Source organism: Notothenia rossii (assembly GCF_949606895.1).
Source record: "Notothenia rossii genome assembly, chromosome: 2".
Classification (NCBI taxonomy): Eukaryota; Metazoa; Chordata; class Actinopteri; order Perciformes; family Nototheniidae; genus Notothenia; species Notothenia rossii.
In genome coordinates, this window is record NC_136904.1 from 13249588 (window position 1) to 13270636 (window position 21049).

Sequence of the window (21049 nt, forward strand, 5' to 3'; positions counted from 1 at the left end):
CTGAGGAAGAATCCCTCAGCCAGAGAGCGCCCCCCGCTGGTCATGCTGCAGAAGAACAGGAAGGCTGGAGGAGAGATGTACACGGTGAGCGATAAGAGACGAGAAACAGACGCTCAGTGAACGATGACAGGGTGTTTGAAGGGGCAGAAGAGAGGAAGGGAGAGGTAGTAAGGTTTAGAAAAAAGTAAAAGCATGAGAAACATTAGGGAAGATAAAACTGAAGTGGAAACAGGACTGTTAGGGAGGCGTGTGGCGCAGTGGATAGAGCGTTGTTGTTCAGCTCAAGGGATCACAGGTTCAAACCCCACTGCAGTCAGCATGTCGTTCCCTGGGCAAGACACTTCACCCCAAATTGCTCCTGTGGGGATTGCACACAGTATTGAGTCTGTAATTAGCTGTAAATGTAATGTTTCATAAGTGTCTTCTTCGATTTAAGTTCAAAACTCTTTCTGCAGATTTTACACATTTAGGTATAGAAATCCTTTCTTTGCTAATCTTTGTTCCAACAGAGGGGGCTGAAACAACAAGCAAGCTGTTCTGGGATGAGGAATCTTTTTACACAAACCAAACTCTGACATCGGTTTATACAGATGTTTTTCAGGAGTAGGAACATTTTATCTGACATACTTACGATTGTTGAGATCAAACTTGTTTAGCTCTCAAATCCCTCATTACCAATAACTAGTACTAACACTGCTACTCAAACAAGATTCTCCACCTTTATCCAACGTTTGATTAATTACTGTATTATTTTTACTACTACTACTTTACTAAAGTTTCACCCACATAAGGCATTTTTTTTATTCATTTACTTTTCTCTTTGTTCTCTTTTAAATTATTTTTTATTTGTTTCTGTCTCTTTTTTTCTCCTATACCTGCCTACCCTATTCTACTTTCTTCATCCTCATCTTCTCTCCTCCCCCCCCTCTCTCCCTCTCTCAGGGGTCCTGTCCTGAGTTGTGCTCTAAGCATCTCTCCAGCTCTGTGTTCCTCCCTGACCGTCCCACAGTAAGACATTTTTCTATAATTACTGACCAAACCCTAAATGTGTATTTTATTGTCCCCCTGCAGTTTGACACTGTAGCAGGCTGTGTTGAGATCAGCAACGTTGTACTTAAAAGCTTCACTGTTTACACTGAGGTACGGGATTGTGGATTTGTGTGGATGCCCTTCTACGCATGTCTGTTTTGTTTGTGCATGTGTGTGTGTTTGTGTGAGTGTAATTACATGCAATATCATAAAGGTAAGATACTGTATGTTGTGCAGTCTTTTGGTGTGTCCTACTGTGGATACCTATACCTAACTGCCATTGGTTTCCACTTAATTAATAACGTGAACATTATATTTGGAGAGTCAGGTGGTGGAAAACTGTAATCCATGACAGTGAATGTATATCTGTTTTTTCCTTCATCAAATGTAAAACTTCTTTATGCATAAAAAAATGAGTTGCAGTAAAATATAATGTATATCATTTGTAATATGGTCTTTGAGATCACCATCTGATTTAAAATCAATATTCTTTAGGGTCTGACAGACACGAAGATAGTGGGCAGCCCCATGTCTGTCCTGAGGGTCCCGAGCCAGACAGACCTGGCCTACTCCCAGCATTCCTTGCACCGCAGCGTCAGTCAGCTGATCGACAGGAAGTCACTGATGATGGAGGAAGGAAGCTGGGACAACCCACTGGGACATGACTCTGGACTGGTGAGCACAGAAGTATTTGCATGTCAAATGAGTTTGTTAACATTACCATTAAAGTACAGTAATTACAAAGTAGGAATACATGTTGATGCATTTACTCTAAGGTCAAGTAGAATTGTAATCATTACCTGATCCTTGTATATTCATACAAAACCAGTGGAAATGTATCTTCTGTCAAAGATACAGAATAACTTGATAACATATGTACAAACAGTTATTAAGATAACACAAATACAGCTACACAGGTCAGAGCAAGTGTGTTAAAATGATTTTATTTAAATAAATAGAAAATCAGCAAAGCTCATTTCACAATTCATTTAGTATTAATATATTCTTAATACCAAACTGATTTTGCATAATTGCAGAAGTAAGCATTAGAAGATGACTATATCGTGCACAATATACACTCAAATAAATGAATTGTCAAAAAGTACAGGATACAACTGGTGTCATTTGCTCTATGCTCTCTGTCACTTACGGTACGTTCTGTAACTGATGATATCCATGACATTATTCAAGTCCTAACTGTGATCCAATGTTTTCTTTCAGTATGTGGAGGAGGATGAGTTTGTGGACGCCATCAAAGCCTTAAGATCTGGGAAAAAGGAGCACACCATGTTCACTGACACTCATCTTTAGAAACCCTAAATCTCATCAGGTATCACAGTCACCATGTAAACCAAGTTTTAAACCAAAACATAAATCCTATGCGGTATCAGCTGAATACCGGGCTTTAGACAATTATTGACAATGCTTGAGATTAAATATAATGTAAGGGAATTATTCACCATTGATAAACAATAATTACTTTTCATTTGAAACATCTCAATATTGTGCATCTACAGTGTTAGTAATATTTCAATGATCAAACAAAGTCAGATTTAGACTCCTGAGGGGAAGGGATGGTAATGTTTGCTTTACTTCCTCTTAAACTACTTTACACAGGTGTTTTACAAAACCGGTGTATGACTCTCTGTTGGGACTAATAGTCTGAACTTGAGTGAAGGAAGAGATCCAACATCCATGAAAACAGATCAGACATGAACCCCGTCAGCTGAGATTGCGTAGGTTATGAGTCATACAGCTGCATAGCTTATGAGTAGCCATATCTGGATTGTAATTATACAATATCATATATCTTAAATCCTGCTCAGAGGAACCAGATTGAGAGTTGTAAATGATTGTGTTACTGTGTCTGCTTGCCAACTGTTAGTATATTTTAAAGCAGATTAGTTTTTCTCACTATTTAAATCTAAACCGGTCTCAAATAATATCATTTTTTGTATTCCCGTCACCTCTTCTGCTTCATCACGTTATTGTGCCTAGTTGTAAAAAGACACATGGCCTTGGTGTTAGTTTTATGGACAAAAAAATGCCAACTGTTTTTATTATTATGAATGTGTTAAAATGTGGCTGGGAATCACAGATGTGCCGTCAGACTGTTGTTATTATGTGATGTGACTTGAGCGCCCGATCTGAGATTTCTTTTTACAGTATCAGTAGTTGATTTAAATTGACAAGAAACGATATATAGAGAGTTTAAGTTTTGTTTAAATGTAGTGAAGCTGAATGTGTTTGGTTTCATATTTCATCTGTCAGTGTTAGTCAGAGTCAGTGTTGTTCATCTGTGGCTTAATTAGTATTATCAAGAATGCAATCATCTTCAGAAAGATATACAGATCTCAGCTACTTCCTGTGTTGGTGTTACAGCAGGAATGAACCCTGGGTATCTGTGGACTCCACAGATTAGGCCTTTTAATGTTCAGAAGCTAAACATGATAGAAACAGTATTTATCAGAATGTTGCATTTCTGTGTAACGTTGATGTCTTAAATTGAAGCCTTCTGTATTGTTATAATAACATTTTCTTTTTTTACACTGGCAGTATTATTTATGGTTGTTGTACAAAAAAAGGCTTATTTATAGATTATTCATTGATCAATGTTTGTGTTTTTTGGGAAATTATAAATAATGGTCAAGAAAAAAATAAGTTTGTTTTGACTTGTTTTCTTACATTTTCTTCACTTGAAATTATTTAAAATAAGTTGTAAAATGAACACTGTTCCTCAAAGCAAACCGTTTTCAGCATGAATGTTTCTCCATTAGATTCCTATATGTTGTGCTCCTTGTACATCTATTTAATATCTATGTACTGTATCTGTAAAACTTGTATGTACATTTTCAAGAAAAGTATAATTTCCTCTTTCTTATTATGGCATAGTGTTTAATAATGCAACATTTATTTTCCACTTGTTCTTTTTTTGATAGTAGTGAGGACGTTGTTCCTATCAGTATTTAAAAAGCAGTAGCTCAAAAACCATCCATATTCAAGCTCTTAACTTGAGTGTTAGCAATATATTAATAATATATCAATATTGTCTTAGATTTTGGATACAGTCACTTTGTAATATAGCATAACTTTTGTGTGTTCCTGGTTTTAAAGGCTGCCTTACAGTAAAGTAATGTAATTGTATTGTTGCCAATACCCACCTGGTCATGATATCAACATTACATCACTAATAAAAAAAACATTATGTAAATATATGTGTTAAAGAACCATTAGTAAACCCTACAATATCTTCACAGAATGGAGGTATTTCATCAAAAAGATTGTTACTATGACGGTTAAAATATATATTTTTAGACTTTTAGAATAACACAATTATTTGTTTGCACATACGGTTTATTGATTTGCATTTGGCTGTGTGTGTAACCAGGAGTAATACACTGGGAACATAACTGAGATATCTAGCTCAACCACAGCCCCTCAGTCTGGTCATTGTGGTGATCTAGCTGCGGATGAAATGCTGTTATTTTCTGCTGAGTTAGTGAAACAGAGACTTAGTTACCACACAGTCACACACACACACACACACACACACACACACACACACACACACACACACACACACACACACACACACACACACACACACACACACACACACACACACACACACACACACACACACACACACACACACACACACACACACACACATACACACACCAGCACAAACACAAACACACAGAGGGCCGGTGTCTCCGTCAAAACTACGCAGCAGTAATTTAGTTTTGCTCCCGCGTCCCTTCAGGGGACATCAAGGCAAGTTTGAAATTAACAAACTGGCAGTAACAACCGTGCCCTCGCTCAAGGACAAGAGTCTGACAAGGGCACTTCTGAAACATTCACAGCCGCATTCACAGCTATTGTCAGCCACGCAGAGAGGGAGAGGCTGTGAAAAGAGAGCTGCTGGAGTGATTGTAAGGGACAGTTTGGCCCTGAGCTACACACACACAGCGTTTTATTAAACTCATAAATCACGATGACGACAGACGGCGTCTCAGAGAGGAGACTGTCTGAACGGGAAGGTTAGTGAAATGAAAGCGCTGGGGAGACACACACACACACACACACACACACACACACACACACACACACACACACACACACACACACACACACACACACACACACACCTCTGTGACTGTTAAAATAATACAATCGTGCTCTTTGGCAGGTTATTCATACATTCACACAAGTAAGAAAAACGGACTGCAAGCATTTGTTTCAGCCTGTTGTCATTATTAGTAGTCTTGTTTTAAAGGTGAAACTGCAGAACTTTTTTTTTTAACTGAACATTAAATGATTATGTCCCTTTGATTTCATCTTGTCAAAGTTCTCAAAAGGACCAAATAAAAAAATGTAAGTCATCCAAAACACTTGAGATGTTCATTGATTAAAATATCGTAGATCCCTAACAAGTATTTTGATGTTTTCTGTTACTCCCAATTTGTTTTCCTGGAAAGCTACGATAAAGATAATGGCCCTGATGCTCAACATTAAAGGAGGACAACAATTCCCAGTCGACAAACTGATGCTATCCTTTTCAGCCTTGCACTTATGCAGATTTGAAAGATATCCTTTTAAACAGCCGAAATACTGAACTGTAGTCTGCTGATGTTTTAAGAAAAACTTTGCAAATGGAAAATGACAACAAAACTATATTTCAGTAACCTCAGCTTACCTCCACTATTAGAGGAAAAATAAAACACGTCCAGTTTTGAGAAGTTTTAGTGAGCACAGTTTTACTTCAAATCGCATGAACATTGAAGCTCTGACGTGTTCAATGTTAACATTATATTTGATCATGGATGTGCACAGCAAATAATAATATAACACAATGCAGCATTTCTAACATACACAATGTAAAACAATGTACACGGTACTTTAAACAAACAGATATGTTTTCCTTTTAGCTCGCTAGGATCCGGCTGTAATATAATGTAAACATAGCCAGAGAGGAACTGAGGGGTACGGACAGACTAACAGTTATGTGCTAAAATACAATTTAAACTATATATATTTTTATATAAAATAAACACTAGCAATTTATTTTAATATTAATCTTAATAGTGCAAGTGCAAATGCAGAGTTAGGTCCAATAGCATGGTAATATCAATATAGGCATTATATGATTATTAACAATATGTCATGAACAACAGTGTAAGTATTGACACACCATCACACACATCAATGCATCCACATTAGGATTTTGTTTTGAATATGTCTACTTTTTATACAGTTATTAGTGCATGAAAATGTACATCTTTGTACAGGCCTGATGATGAAGATAAGCAACACGCTAAATATCGACTTAAAATATGTTTTACAGCTGCTTCATTTGGCAAATTATGATCAACATTTCAGGAAACTCTTTCTCGTTGTATTTACCCTTTTTAAGTCACACATTTTTACATTTCCCCGACAGCATTAGCTACATGTACCATAGATCAAGAGCTACCCTGGTTTCTTTAACTCATCTAAAACAAACAGCTGTGTTAAAGCAGTGAAGAAGCACTTGAGCTCACAAAATGGCTATTCTAATTATTAAGGTTGCTGCCATTTTTTTTTTCTTTTAGCTCTCCTTTAGGCCTTCACAAATACATCATAACCAAATGGACTTTCCAGTTTTCATATGTCAAGATTATGTACAATTTACACCCAAAGATGTTGATAATTTAATATGTACTGTATATCCATTCAAGAAACCACATATTCGGTTTTAAATCTATCACGAGACAGTTCAATCTGAGTGAACAGGTCCTTTATGGCTCCACAGCCGTCACAAGCCTTTGGTCTAAATCCTTTACTCTGAAAACACACACTGATAACCGTCATCAAGTTAAATAAGGCACTGCAACAGTCATCCAAAGCAAGACACATTCAAATCTGTTTCAACTGGAGCAAAGTGATGTAGTGTACCAGGTCCTTGTATTGAGTTGAGTGTAGGTATATTGTGATACTTAAAAAACTATTCAATACAAATAATCCGTGTGATATTGCGCAGGCACCACTGTGAAAAACTGAATGTAACTTTTTCTAGATGTGTGAACTAAAATAAGTACCAAATTGTGTTGATCTATTTAGAGGAGGAAAGGCCATGGACTGTACTGATAATGTACTGCATACCACAAAGCATAAATCAACAACTACAGATTTAGTTGTTTATATTTGATAGCTTTTCTCAAAATGAAACAAATTTGTTTTCATATAATTTGTAAATAATCGTCAAATTGCTGCGTTAGATGAGGCAGTGGATATGATATCTCACAGGTGTGTGCATGCTGGCTCACTGGCATTGCTTACTGGGACTTACTTATGAAAAAGAGCCATCATTTAAAAAAAAAAAAAAAATGGACCCTTACCAGTTATGCTACCATGAGTATAATGTTATAATAGGAACATTTATCTGGAACTTGTAAAGGTACATTTCAGGAAGCTAGCTGTAGTGAGAATGAGACACATGTTCACATTGTTGTTGCAGTCCAACATCTTTGTGTAGCAAGTGAACTTCAGCTCTTCTGCTACTGTTAAATAGTTGCCAGGAAAATTGCCAGCATGCTGGAGCTGCAAATCCTGACTGTTGGCTTTTTGTGTCATTGCTTAACAACAAAAACGTTGTGCCTCTGGCTGCAGAAAAGTGGATTCACATTAGGGTTTAAGTAGCTGCCAAGGTTACGGAAAGGGTCACATGTTTAGGGTATTTTTAAGGATAAATGTAACAAAGTTCACGTCTTGTCAGCGACACTTGATAACATCAGGAGTTTTTGAAAGGGGCCTTCTGATAAATCAAAAATCGGGAACGATTATGTCTAATCTCCATAAATCGCAAAAGAAACATTGCAAACTTCTGCTGGTTTCAGCTTCCAAAAGGAGAGCTTTGCACCCATTTCTATACAATAGTCAATTGAAATTGATAAAAATAATGATTAGTTGTTAGTTTTCTGTTTGAAAGTAAGATGTAAGCTTGAATGATTTAGGTCAGTTTCTGAGCAAAGTCATTCCTACCAGCCTATTAGACGATATAAACAGTTTATATATTTGATAAAAGTAGAAACTGTGCCTTTGTTGAATCTGTTATATGTTTAAAAGTGTTACACTGTGAAAAGCGCCTTTAGATATTTTTTGAAAACCTCATTCTGTTATTAGTGCTGTGCTTGTTTTGTTTCCATTTGTTCCTTAATGATACAAGCTGAACATCAGTGGCCTGCTTTGTGCTTCAAACCGGCAGCACAGCCTTCACAATACCAGGCCATGCAGACCTCTGTGTGCTCTGTTGTGACTGTTGTTTGTTTCGATGTAGAGTCAACAACATCGACAGAGAGAGAGAAACACATTTTAGAAGTTCTTCAAGTCTAACTAAGATGGCCAATTGCTTCAGATTTGTGCCTAAAAATGCAAACCTCTTAACCCATCAGGCAGAAGGAGCTCCAGTTGTACCCAGCAGATTTTACAAGTGTGACACAACTTGAAACCCCTCAAAAGATCCAAAAAGATGCACTCCTGCGCTGGTTGAGATGGCATGCTGTTTGTGTGAGAAAATGCTCCATTATGGAGGAAAGACAGATTACCGAGTTTTGGGTCCAAAGTGTGACACAGATGTTTGAGTTCCAGCGACCTAAATTAAGTTTAAATAAGTACGGTCCGGAAAGAAAACAGAGTATAGTAAACTTGTCCTGGGATAAAGTCAAATTAAAGCGTGGTAGTATCTTGTGTGGAAACCCAAAAGAAGAATGTCCTTCATCCACGTTGATCGTGACGCGACATATTCCTCCTCTGCTGTGATACCCAGAATCCTCTCCTCCATGTGCCTACAGGACGCCTCTACCAGAGGATTTCACTGTCACAGGCTGCTGTCCTGATTGGACAGTTCGGGCGCGAGCTTCCTGTTTCGCGGCGAGGTGGAGGAAGACAGTTTGGTCGGGGAGGGGGAGGCGTTGGAAGATGAGTCGCTGCCCCCCCCTTCAGACCCGGAGGTGACGGAGGAGAGGTGGGGGACTGGGGGAGCCTTCTTCCTCCCCAGAAAGCCTCCTTCCAGGACTCCTCTCTTCCTCACAACTCCCTCTGCCTTCCCCCCCTCTCCCCCTGATCCCGCCCCCTCCCCCTCCTCTGGCTGTGGAAACACCTTCCGCCTCACGTCACCTCCTGGAATGGGGCTGTCAGGAGGTTGCCGTGGAGACTCTGGGCCGCTCTCCGTCTTCACAGCAGAAACAGCAGCCGTTGCCGTGGCTCCGGTTATCGTGTTGGAGCTGGAGCTGGACGACCGGCAGGCCCAGAACTCCAGAGCCGAGGCCCTCCTCTCGCTGTCGTCGGGCCCGAAGTCACAGAGCGAGCGGCGGACATCGACGGTCTGGGCGGGGGCCGGCGGGGGGGGCGGCCCGGTGCTGTCCAGCATCCCTCGACTCAGGGAAAAGTTCTGGAAGTCTCTGTAGGAATATGGATGGAGTCAGTTACAGGCGGATAGATAAAACAAACAATATTCCAACAACTTGGTATTTTCCAAGCTTATATGAAAAGAGCATATCAGATTGTGGCTGTGTGGTCCTGACTCCTAGTATTGAAAAGCATATTTTTCACTCTCATTTCTTTCCTTATTAGCTCTTTATTGGCTAAAAATACTATACACAAATCATCAGGTGTAAAAAAAAGGTGAATCGATTTTTGTTTGTGATGCCCACTACACATAAAATAAGCTTTTTAAAAAACAGTTTTATTTTTTTCCTTGATAGAAGAATAAACATATAAAAAACATTTGAAAATAAAGCCCAAATGATCTGTGTGGCTTCATCCCATTAGGGGTCAGTGAGGAATGCTTTGTGAGGGGGAGGTGAACCTTTAATATATCTGCACAGAGTGACAAAGATCGTTTCACCTGTAGCTGTGGAAGGACTCAGTGCGTCGGGCTCGGGCCAGCAGGGGGCTCTCTCTGTAGGGCCGCACCGCTCCGTAGGTCGCCTGGCTCTCAGGGATGGGCTCCTGGGCCTGTAACTGCAGACTGACAGAAGATAAAAGAGTTAGACAGGTAAGAGCTGCAAGCGACACTTCACACAGTATATATTAGTTAACAACCAATGTACAAAATACATTATTTATAGTGATTACGGAATTGAGACAGACAGTTTTCTATTTCTGTGTATAACTGTATGCATGGATGTATCTGTATGGCTGTTTGTCTTTGAGATGGTGTGTGTGTGATATTCCTGTCTAACCTTGAGCAGGACTCTCTGAGGCGTGTGTGGTGCAGCACAGAGGGGGCGGGGCTTATATTTGGTGTAGCGCAGCGGGAGGTGCTCAGGTCGCACTGATCCAACAGCTGCAGTAGCTCCTCCTCTGAAGGCCCGCCTACATCTGTCAAACAAAAGCAGCTTCAGTACACAGAGAAACATATATGTAGAATGTGATCCAAGAAATAGCCTACTGTGTAACAAGAAAATAAGATTTGGTTTTGTCGGTGAGTAAAAACATCTATGGACATTCTTTCCAACTTTACTGTTCTTCGTCACCTTCCTAAGTTGAGCCTCCCCTCTTTCTCCCCTTATCCGTCCCTCCCTCCTCACCCTCTTTGTTCTTCTCCTCCCCTTTGTTAGCGTTGTCCATCGCAGTGGTCAGGTCCCACATTTGGATGCCGCCGTTGCCATGACCAGTGAACAGATAGTGCCGAGGTCGTGACCCCATGCGGCTCGAACCCTCGCACTCCCGCACCATGAAGCAAGAGATGGTGGTCAAATCCACCGACTGCACTTCACAGATCCTGACAAACACACACATTTTAAAACACAGGTCAAGAGGAGAACAGCTTACAGATAAGAAAACAACCAAGAATTGACAAATCAACTAAATTAGGTAAAAGTCAGAGAAGCAATACAGATGGAGAATATGATACCTCTTTCCAGTCGATGAGAGCCTCACAAACAGTTTGTTGGTGATGGGGATCACCTTCTGGATGAAAACCTGCTGATCGTCTCTCTCCCCAAACGGACCTGAGAGCAGGGAACACAATCAGTCTCTACCTGCACATCTATGGGCTCAGAACAGTCTCATAATACACACATGCACACAGAAGTATTCACACTTGTATTTCCGGATCCACACTTGTGTTTTTCAATGCACACACAAATGTGTTCCGTTTCATATACATGTAAATAAAATCCAAACACAGGAAAAAGTTTTAAATGTGTATTTTTGATCCACACATATTTGTTTTCCGTTTAAAACCTCTGAACCTGCAAACACAACCCGCTTTCTGTGCATGGATCGCTGTGCATTCGTGTGTGGGTTTTTTGAGACACCCCTGACGGTAAGCCGATTCCTACTTGTAATTTGTTCTATCTATAGCGAATCAGATGTCTCCTCCAGTCTAAGCCAATCACATGAGCGCGCCCCCACGAGGGTAGATTTCTTGCGTTCACGACGTAGCGCTTCATTTACGCATTTTGCGCAGTCCGGAGATGACAGGTCCATAGAGCATGCCTGCGCTAATCTCAGGACACCTCCACTCCCAGTACATCGCCACTTTCCGAACAGGAAATGCACGCAAATACATTGATGAATATAAATATAATATATGTGTGTACACAAAAACGGCAGTCAAAACCGTTTTAAATGTGTGTTTCCTGTATGGCGAATACAGCTGCTTTATTTATGTCTGTATGAAGTTGTTGTGAGTGTGGAGGGCGCAGCTACAGGTTAGCTTAGCCTAATCGATCAGTGCACTACGAAGCCAGTGCTAGACAGTGAACTGTCAACGTGGGGAGCCCCACCGGTCATTATTAACAGGAGAGCTGGATCTGATCGATATGGACATAAAAGCGAGTGAAGTATAACCGGACGCGAGAGAGAGATCAGATCAGCTGCTGAGTCTGACGGAGAGACGCAGCTCTGCATGGTCACCTGATGCTCCGCCCTCTGTTTAGCGAGCTGACCGGTCTGCGCAAAATGCGTATATGAAGTGTAATGAACGCAAGAAATCCTACCCACTTGGGGGTGCGCTCATGTGATTGGCTTAGACTGGAGGAGACATCTGATTGGCTATAGATGAGATAAATTACAAGTACGAATCGGGTGAGCGTCAGGGGAGTCTCAAAAAACCCACACACGAATGCACAGCGATCCGTGCACAGAAAGCGGTTTTAAACGGAAAACAAATATGTGTGGATCAAAAATACATATGTAAAACTTTTTCCTGTGTTTGGATTTTATTTACATGTATATGAAACGGAACACATTTGTGTGTGCATTGAAAAACACAAGTGTGGATCCGGAAATACAAGTGTGAATACTTCTGTGTGCATGTGTGTATTATTAGACTGTTCTGAGCCCATACACATCAGCCTGCCATCTCACATCTGGATGGAGCAAGTCCACTACTAAATACTGTGAGGAAACCTTTTGGATTATAAAACTGCACTCGATTTGTCTTTTTTATAAGACAATATGTCCAATGCATGGGCTCTTTGATCAAGTACATATTTTAATTATGTCAGAAGTATAGTACACATATCTGCACATCGAGTACCTGTCAATCCCAAACTTGCCCCTCTTGAATGCATCTATCCCTCCCTCATATTAATCATATGAATCGTCTTCTCTTAACTGTCTCACCAATATCATTCCCGGAGCCGTAGCTCCCGTGGCTCTCCGTCTCCTCCAGAGACAGGATTTTGAAGGAAGCCAGAGGGGTGGAGCCGGGCTGGGTGGAGATCATCCCTCTGAAGCGCGTCACCGTCCACGTCCGAACGTGGTTGTTGTCCGCACACACTGACACACACAGAAAATCAGCAGTGGATTTCAAATACAGGTATACACACAGGTAGGTAAGAGAGAACACAGTGAGATGATGATGCCCCTTCCTCACCTGACACCAGATGTTTCTCAGACAGCATGATCTTCGTCACGGGGCTCCTGTGCACGGTGAACGTCTGGAAGAGCTGGGGGCCCGACCCCACTGTCTCCGGGTGTTGCACAATCACTCTCACGGCCCCGCTGCTCGTCCCGTACGCTATCTCTATCCAGTTCCCACTCACACCTGAGACAAGAGAATATGTAACACATACACACACACACACACACAGGACGTTTTAATGGCAGGTCAGTCACTGGGATTAATGTTACCGAGATGAATCTAAATTAAAAACACGTTTATAAAAGTGAATAGCGTTTATTTTCTTCTTTACTGATAGCAGAGATCTGGTGTACTAACTGGTTTTAGGTGTGAGGTAGACAGACAGCGCAGTGATGGCATCGTTTGAAGGGTCGTGATAGAGCTCTGTTACTAGAAGGTCATTATCCTTCATCCTCAGTGGGAACTTTTGCATGTCTGAAAAGATATAGAAGAAATGTGAATGCGTTAACGACATTTTATGAAATCAAGGTCCAGTGGACTCCGAAAAATGTATAAAAAATACTTTTTGATTAAAACTGTTTTTCTTTTCTAAGTTACAGTCCAAAAGAGTATCGCCCTGCTCAGAATTGTGAATACTTTTTATCCGGAGTGACATAAAACTTGTGGAAATTTGACTGTTCAGACTGAGGTTGCATTGCAATTAATCAGACCTGTACCTGTCTAAGGACCACACATCAAAATGGCCACAATCAGAATTTAAAACATCTGGTTGACATACAAGTGCAACAAGAAGGAGATTTGGGCCAGTTTTATCTGCAGTCTGAATGTAGCTTAAGTCACTTCCAAACATCCAATGAACTGAAAGGCAGAAAAAAAAATAGGAAACCCTGTGTGCACACGTGTTTGTATGTCTGTGTGTATAAACATCCATGTACCTATGTAGTAGATGGAGCCATTGTTGCAGCCCAGCAGTAGAAAGGACCCTGCTGTGTCACAACTGGTAATAGGAACCACATCTTGAACCTTGAACACATACAGAGAAAAAGGTCAACGTCCCTCAATTGAAAGCACACACACTGAAGGGTCAAATGCTCACACACACACACACACACACACACACACACACACACACACACACACACACACACACACACACACACACACACACACACACACACACACACACACACACACAGGAGGAGAACTCTTATCTATCATCAAACAACTCTCTACATACACAAAATACATTATAGTGCATTATTTATTCACTCATACCTGCCAGTGCTGTGTGACGGCATTCCACACCCCGACCTTCCCTGTATGGCTTGTAGCCACCAGCTGGTTCCCAATAAAGAAGAGATCGTCCACAGGTACACCGAGACTGAACACACCTTTGGGGGTCGGGGAGAGGTTGGAATTAATGTGAATTTGCGAGTTTGGAGGAAAATCGGTCACAAATCAGCGAGGTGGTATTAAGACACAAACATACAGTAACTCTCCGTTTACCTATCTCATTTCCATTGCCTCCATCTTGGATGTTCCACAGGATGATGTTGCTTTCAGAGGCGGCGGCCACCATCTTGTCCTTGTCTCCATGCGGGCCTCCCACCACCTTGGCGTTTAGTGCGATGCGTTCAATGGTCCAGTCAAGGTAGGGGGAAGAGAACACCTGCTGCCATCCTGAAGATTCCTTTATCCTGCAGTGAGACACACAGACACACATTTACCTCTGCTTCTATTCTTACAAAGAGCCATAATTAAGTGTTTTATAATATATATTTCAAGGACAGTTTTGAACAAATAGGTATGTTTTGAAAGAGCGTGCCGAGTAGGATATGAAAAGTCAGCTTTCATTAGCAACGTAACTAAACAAGCAGATCCAGAGTGAAACACAAACGATTCCAACTAAATTAAATTTGTGGTCTACTTCTTTTGATAAAGAAAAATACATCACTAATTTAACTTCACATTTACATAGTCAAAGCGCGTGTGTCCTGACACGAGTATAGAAGGTTTAGTGAGAAATGTGAGACACAACAGATAATGACTCCAGCTTCCTATCATAAATAATTGAATGTCTTTCCCTGATGAACTGTAGAAAGGATGAGAATTGTTTTACTTTTAACCCACCATGCTGTGGCAGTATTACCTGTAGCAGATGACATAGTGAGCGTAAGCTGCTACAATCCAGTTGTGGTGTCCCGCTATGATCAGCACCTTCCTGGGGTCAACCACAGGACCTGCAAATGCACACAAAATACACATAAGCACACAACTTTTGTAGTAAATGTCCTTTCGTCCCCCCTATAGTATTCATTATTTGTCTTTATGTAAAGTACAAGTAGGTCTTCAATATGTAGGGATCAGTGATTTTCACTTCAAATTATTGTATGATATAAAACGCCCATCTGATATCGTTCTGCATCAGTCCAGGGGCCTCATTTATAAAGGGATATACGCTCAAAAAATGGCGTACGCCAGTTTCTACGCAATGTTTGCGATTTATAAAATACTAACTTGATGGGAAAACGTGCGGTCCTCCACGCAAACTCTAACCCATGCGTACGCACTAAGCACAAAAACGGGAGAGACGAGAAACTGCAACACCGTTGGCAGAAGGAAGAATGGAGAGAAATATGTGGAAATAATACCATAAATAAAATGTTACCTCTCATTTATCATATATGAAGAATTCATTTTTCAAACATTGATCAAAGCCAATCTTAAAATGATTAAACAAACGCCTGTTTGAGACTCCTCAGTGGGGGGGGGGGGGGGGGGTGAGATGCACAGGCTGCAGTGGAGACGCTGCGCACAGCTGATCGACAGCTGGGACACAAACCGCCAAATACAAAAACATAATTCAGATCCAGTCGTCATGACTCCACTCCGGAGGGATTCCCCGATCATTTCTTACAGTTTCTCATCAAGGGGGGGGGGGGGTCTCCTGTCCCCGGTACAAACACACTGCCTGAGGAAGGCTATGTGTATTTTTTTTGTCATTGTCCTTTTTTCGGACCACTTATTTATTTATTTTGGTGACGATCCGACCTCCATGCTGCTACTCTGGTTCAAACTGCATCCACCAAACAATATGATTTATCTCGACCTCCCCAAAATAACCAAAATCTGACACGGAGATGTTTTTTTTTAGCTGTTCTGTCGTCATTTCCTGCGATCTTCTCCATGCAGTCAGTCAAAATGAATGAAAGGGCGTTTATTTGACTATTTATAGGCAAATATGGGCGTCACGTGAAGCCCGCAAAAGCTGCACCGCATTTCGAGTCGGTTGTGATTTATAAAGGGAAACCGGCGTAGGAAGTGCCATACGCACTTTCCTTGCCGGTACGCAATGTTTGGTGAATCGGAAAGTGGCGGGAAATGTATGGACCTATTTTTCTACTACGTAAGCAACCTTCCCACGTCAATCCTACGCACGGCGTTATACATGAGGCCCCAGAGCACACACTCTCTTGTTTATTGTAGCTAATGTTGTCATCCTCAACAGAGAGCAGGCCGATGGGAAACTAGGCCTCTCATACAGCAGTGGGAAGATGTGTCAGGTCACATTAGCTCCAGCAATAATGCACACTCACAGAAACACACGCACATGTGGACATGCATAAACGGTGCTATAATGTACTATTCTCTCGTACTGTCACACACGGACACATAGACACACAGATAAACATGTAGGAACACACACTCAGACATAACCAATAGGAAACCAAGATGTATTTTCTGCCTGTTTTCTTTTTTCTGAGATGAAGCTTAGGCTCTATTACTTTCAAACCACAGCTGTAAGCATTTATATAATCTACAACCTACCTAACCATGTTGTATCTCTGTCAAGAACGTTATGTTAACGGTTTGGTTTCTCTTTTTCTCAGCAGGGTTAAGGTGAAACTGCTCATTTCAAAGAAACTTGGTGCAAGGGTGTAGCATGGGCCAGGAACCCATTGTGATTAGGAGTGGATCTGAATCACAGGAAACATACATGTGTTATTGGACTTTTGGCAATAGCCTTGGGATAAGTCTGTGTTCTGTGAGGGCCCTTTATAGTTTATCTTATCATTTTGGACACACTTGAAAAGATGTCCCATGTTGCTCACCCAGTTTGTGGTTGTCGTCTGTTCCAGGTGAGCCAGAGAGAGATGGGTGAGAAGGGGGACCCACGCGGGTGAAGCCCTCTGCTCCACTGGGACCCGGCCCATCAGAGGAGGGGCCATGGGCGACTGAGGCAGGGCCTGACTTACGGGCAGGGATGGCTGTCAAGAAAATATGCACTGACATTTATAGATAGAAACTTGAGCAGATTTGTATTTGTATTGTTCTGTGAACTAAAAACAATTGTGTCAAATCCTGTTGTTTTTGGAACATACATTGAAACTTCTGTTGAGTGTATTAGTTTACTCTTTTTTCAGATCTCTTTCTGTTCCACTCAGTTTCATGTCTTTACCTGGAGGCGGGAGGTAGCCATGGAAGAGAACGCTACCACAAGAAGAGCGGTCCAGTTCCTCACACAGCAGCAGGCGCCGTACTACACACACACACAAATACACACACATAACATTCCATGAGCCCCTGATGACCAGAGAAGCTTATTACCTATTATTAATACTTGTGTAATTCCTGCAAAACATACAAATCAAAACACTTGTAATGCTTGAAATAATGCAATGCATGATTATATTAAATAATGCGGAATTCATGGATTTTAAACATCATACTCCAAGTTATTGTTATTCACGTTAATCATAAAGTTCATGACCTATAAAATACTGTTTTTGAGTTGAGGGCATTGTCTATGATTTAAATTATATGTGATATTTTGCCGTGTATTGTATGTAATTCTGTTTATTTGATGATTTTAAGCAGGTGATCAGTTCACACAAAAGGTAACTTTCCCATTGAGGCTCAGACAATGCAGAGAAGTTACAAAGACTGAAACAGGAAGTTTAACCACATGGAAACAACGGTAATAAGGTTTTCACCCTGGTCAGGTGGCCTTTGAAGCCCAAACAACATTTTATGTTACACAGAAAAGTTTCCCTTGTAATACACCATTACATTATTTTTGTTTACTTTTACTACAGATGTTCAAATTGCACCACAAAAAGCCCAGCCGGTACACACTACCTGGTGATGTTGACATGTAGAGACCAAAAAGTTGGCCACAGAACAAACTTGATACAACACAGTAGCATTATGTTTGTGCTAAGGATAAGGCTGCTACCTCCATTTCCTCAACAAACAAAAGCTCTGTAAAGCAACACACCTAAAGGCGTTATCCCGTAAAACTCTGCTTCATGTCGCAGGACGCTGATGTTGACACCCCTACAGAGAAAAACACAGCAGAAGTATTAAGTGAGACTGGTTACTACTTAAACATAATGCTTTGTTGAAGTAAACATTTAGTGAAATATCTGAATATTCTGATGTCTTCTTACCGCAGGTCCAATTCTTTGGTTCTTAGGAAATTCAGAATTGGTGCAAAAGCTGTGGGGTCTCGGTCTATAAATATCTGTGGGTGGAGAAACATCCTTACTGACATTGAAATAATTTAAAAAGTGAATTTGTAGTTAAAAAAAACATAATTTCACAATAGGAAAGGGGATTAAATGTGATGACACCATTTTTTATTTTATATGGTCTCAAACTGTACAACTTCTTAGCTTATCTTATTAAGCATACACGTATAATATAAGGGTCACGCATCATATTTTTCAGCAGATAATGTCCTATCAGCTGGAAGCTTTTAGAGAATGATTGTATGTTGCCCGCAGAGACTGTCCTAGTTTTTTTTTCAATAAGGAGCAACAAAGGCTATACTTACAGCTCCAGTTTCATCCCGAAGAGTGGATATCCTTCCACTCAGCAAACTGGAAATCACACACACACACACACACACACACACACACACACACACACACACACACACACACACACACACACACACACACACACACACACACACACACACACACACACACACACACACACACACACACACACACACACACACACACAGTACTCCAGTTAACCCTATGACTTGTCCTGTTTCACTTAGTTGCACACTGACTTTTACATGTTGACTCTATACTACAGATTAGTGCTGCATCAGCATGTCTGTAAGTGTGTATGAAGAATGTCTTCATATTGACTGTACACTGCAGACAGCTGGGGGCACAGAGACTGACAGGCAGGCAGGCAGACAGGTGCTCTGGCAGGCAGACAGGTGCTCTGGCAGATAGACTGACAGACATATAGCACTACTTGGTCAGCTGTTGTCAAACTGTGAGCTCACTTCTGTGTTTGAGTTTGTTCCAATTGTGGTATTTGCCCAGCCCCTATCGGCTATTTCCCTTTAACAGTGGTTTCCCCTCACACCTAAATAACTCACTATATATAAAGCGGACCACATTTGTAATCCCCTGACATTTACAATCACCAGAATGTTGGAAGTATGAAGCAAGACAGGGATGAGATAATGGAATATCAGTACTTAACATTAATTATGTAATACAAGGTTTGTTTTATCGGTTTGCATGAGCACGCTAACTGAGCTTCGATCTGTTTTTGGTGCAACTCATACATGCCATAGCAATCTTGCAGTTTAATTAGCCTACTTTCAAGGGGTTGTCTAGACATGTTAAATGTTCTCAATTAAAATGTGTCAGGTTTACGCCTGCTTAAAAATATGAACAGTATGTGTTAAAAATGTACTTATTGCAGAAGTCTGTCTGTATTTAGTTTTTTCCTTCTTTATTATACACAGCCAGATACTTCTGATAATTAATACTCTTAAACTGCACTCATGTAGCCAGTGTTTCAATTGCTTTTTATTTGATTTCTAACACTTCACAAAGAGTCAATTTTGTTTCATGCATCATCTGTTTTTGAAGAGAGTCCAATAAATCCACCTTGAGAAGAAAGAGTCTGGGATCCACATCAGAGTCTGTCTGGAGGTGCTGAACCTAAGATATAAAGACACAATAGCACAATCATTACAAACACTGTTAGAAGGAAAATGTAGGGTCAGTTCACTCTTTGGCATGACAATGTTAGATGGTAATGGCATGCCAGAAAAGGAATTGCCTTGTAGATGTACAGTAGCCTAAAGTCAGATTAAATGAGAGTGAATAGTGCATATATAATAAGGACATAACCTTGAATGCTGTATCTACTTCAGCTACAACCATGACTGCTTGACCATAAATATTGTCAATATCATCATACACGTAGGTAGACAGAGCTCAATGTCCCAATGACGACCATCATCTGTCCTGTTGATGATTACCTTGTCCCACCGACATTTAGCTGAATGATCTCTCCCATCCCAGGCGTTAAGTTGATGCCATTCGTAGCCATGATGACCGAGCCACTGGGTTGTTGTACGGGAAAGTCACTGTTTCGTTATAATTGTTACTGTCACGACGACAGCTAGCTTGCTAACACTCCTCAGCCCAGCCGATGTCCCGTCTGTCCCCAGCCTCACAACCTCTCCTTCGTCCCACCTTCCATTAAATATAAACGATCTATACGGACAGCCTCGGTATCTTGAAGCCTCCGCATAGTGGGCGAGGGGAAACAGGGGGCCTTTTTATCCAAAAGGCAGCCACACAACAATTCCTTTATTTTCCAGCGAGCTAGTTTGCATCACTGCCTTGCATGTAAATCGTGGATAACATCTTGCGCAGAATATTAGCAACGTGAAACAGCTGTACAACCCGTATACAAGTTAGGCGAGAGCGTTCACCTCTGACAACTTCCGGTTTCACCTAAACGACAGATATTGAACCCCTATAAACTTATTTTGTTGGAAAAATTAATACTTAAAATAGGAATTCTGCATTAAATATAAGCGGTCAGTGGTTAGTGAAATCGCTTCGTTAGATATAGACACTTACATAGATGTAACAGTAGGCCCTTAGGCTATCTGCAACCTTCAAAGAGCATTATGGACGTGAACTATCTTGGTCGCATCAGACCCAAATGGACTTGAGAGCGCTTGATTTGAGTAAAATAACACTTGGACGGCAACTGTACTTAAAAGGGACAGAACACGTACTATATTCACTTTTCTTCTCTCCGGGGTTTTGTAGAGCACCAATTCAATTATATAATGGTTTAATACGTTGCGTTGCTAGAGTTATAGCTTTT

General features: G+C 40.9%; 2 protein-coding genes across 6 annotated transcripts in view; one reads left to right on the plus strand and one right to left on the minus strand.

Annotated features, from left to right (window-relative positions):
- Nucleotides 1-2655, plus strand: part of ush2a (Usher syndrome 2A (autosomal recessive, mild)) — a 188567-nt gene extending 185912 nt beyond the window's left edge. For 4 of the 5 annotated variants that reach the window (XM_079666927.1, XM_079666930.1, XM_079666928.1 and 1 more), the window contains 4 exons: nt 1-84; nt 943-1008; nt 1525-1704; nt 2251-2655. The exon at nt 1-84 is cut by the window's left edge and continues 4 nt beyond it. In XM_079666927.1, the coding sequence (XP_079523053.1) occupies nt 1-84; nt 943-1008; nt 1525-1704; nt 2251-2340 (420 nt within the window). In that variant the 3' untranslated portion in view covers nt 2341-2655. The remainder of the gene's footprint in view (nt 85-942; nt 1009-1524; nt 1705-2250) is intronic. The other variant, XM_079666929.1, reaches the window with a different exon arrangement.
- A 3117-nt stretch (nt 2656-5772) lies between these two features.
- Nucleotides 5773-20741, minus strand: kctd3 (potassium channel tetramerization domain containing 3). Its single transcript, XM_079665537.1, has 19 exons — nt 20187-20741; nt 19810-19863; nt 18723-18768; nt 18337-18410; nt 18165-18223; nt 17346-17426; nt 16999-17154; nt 15036-15126; nt 14393-14583; nt 14162-14277; nt 13822-13909; nt 13244-13360; nt 12899-13069; nt 12646-12801; nt 10928-11024; nt 10602-10795; nt 10254-10392; nt 9917-10039; nt 5773-9470 (listed from the first exon to the last, which is right to left on the minus strand). The coding sequence occupies exons 1-19, from the start codon at nt 20255-20257 to the stop codon at nt 8888-8890; spliced, it is 2607 nt and encodes an 868-aa protein (XP_079521663.1). The 5' UTR covers nt 20258-20741; the 3' UTR covers nt 5773-8887.
- Nucleotides 20742-21049: the final 308 nt, after the last annotated feature.

What these genes read in the sequence shown, in the direction of transcription:
- kctd3 (XM_079665537.1), bottom strand. Translation starts at nt 20,257, where the DNA reads ATGGCTACGAATGGCATCAACTTAACGCCTGGGATGGGAGAGATCATT. An exon ending in ACCAAAGAATTGGACCTGCG is followed by an intron (nt 18,224 to 18,336) that starts GTAAGAAGACAT and finishes TTTTCTCTGTAG; the next exon opens with GGGTGTCAACATCAGCGTCC. An exon ending in GGAGGAGAAGAACAAAGAGG is followed by an intron (nt 10,393 to 10,601) that starts GTGAGGAGGGAG and finishes TTTGTTTGACAG; the next exon opens with ATGTAGGCGGGCCTTCAGAG.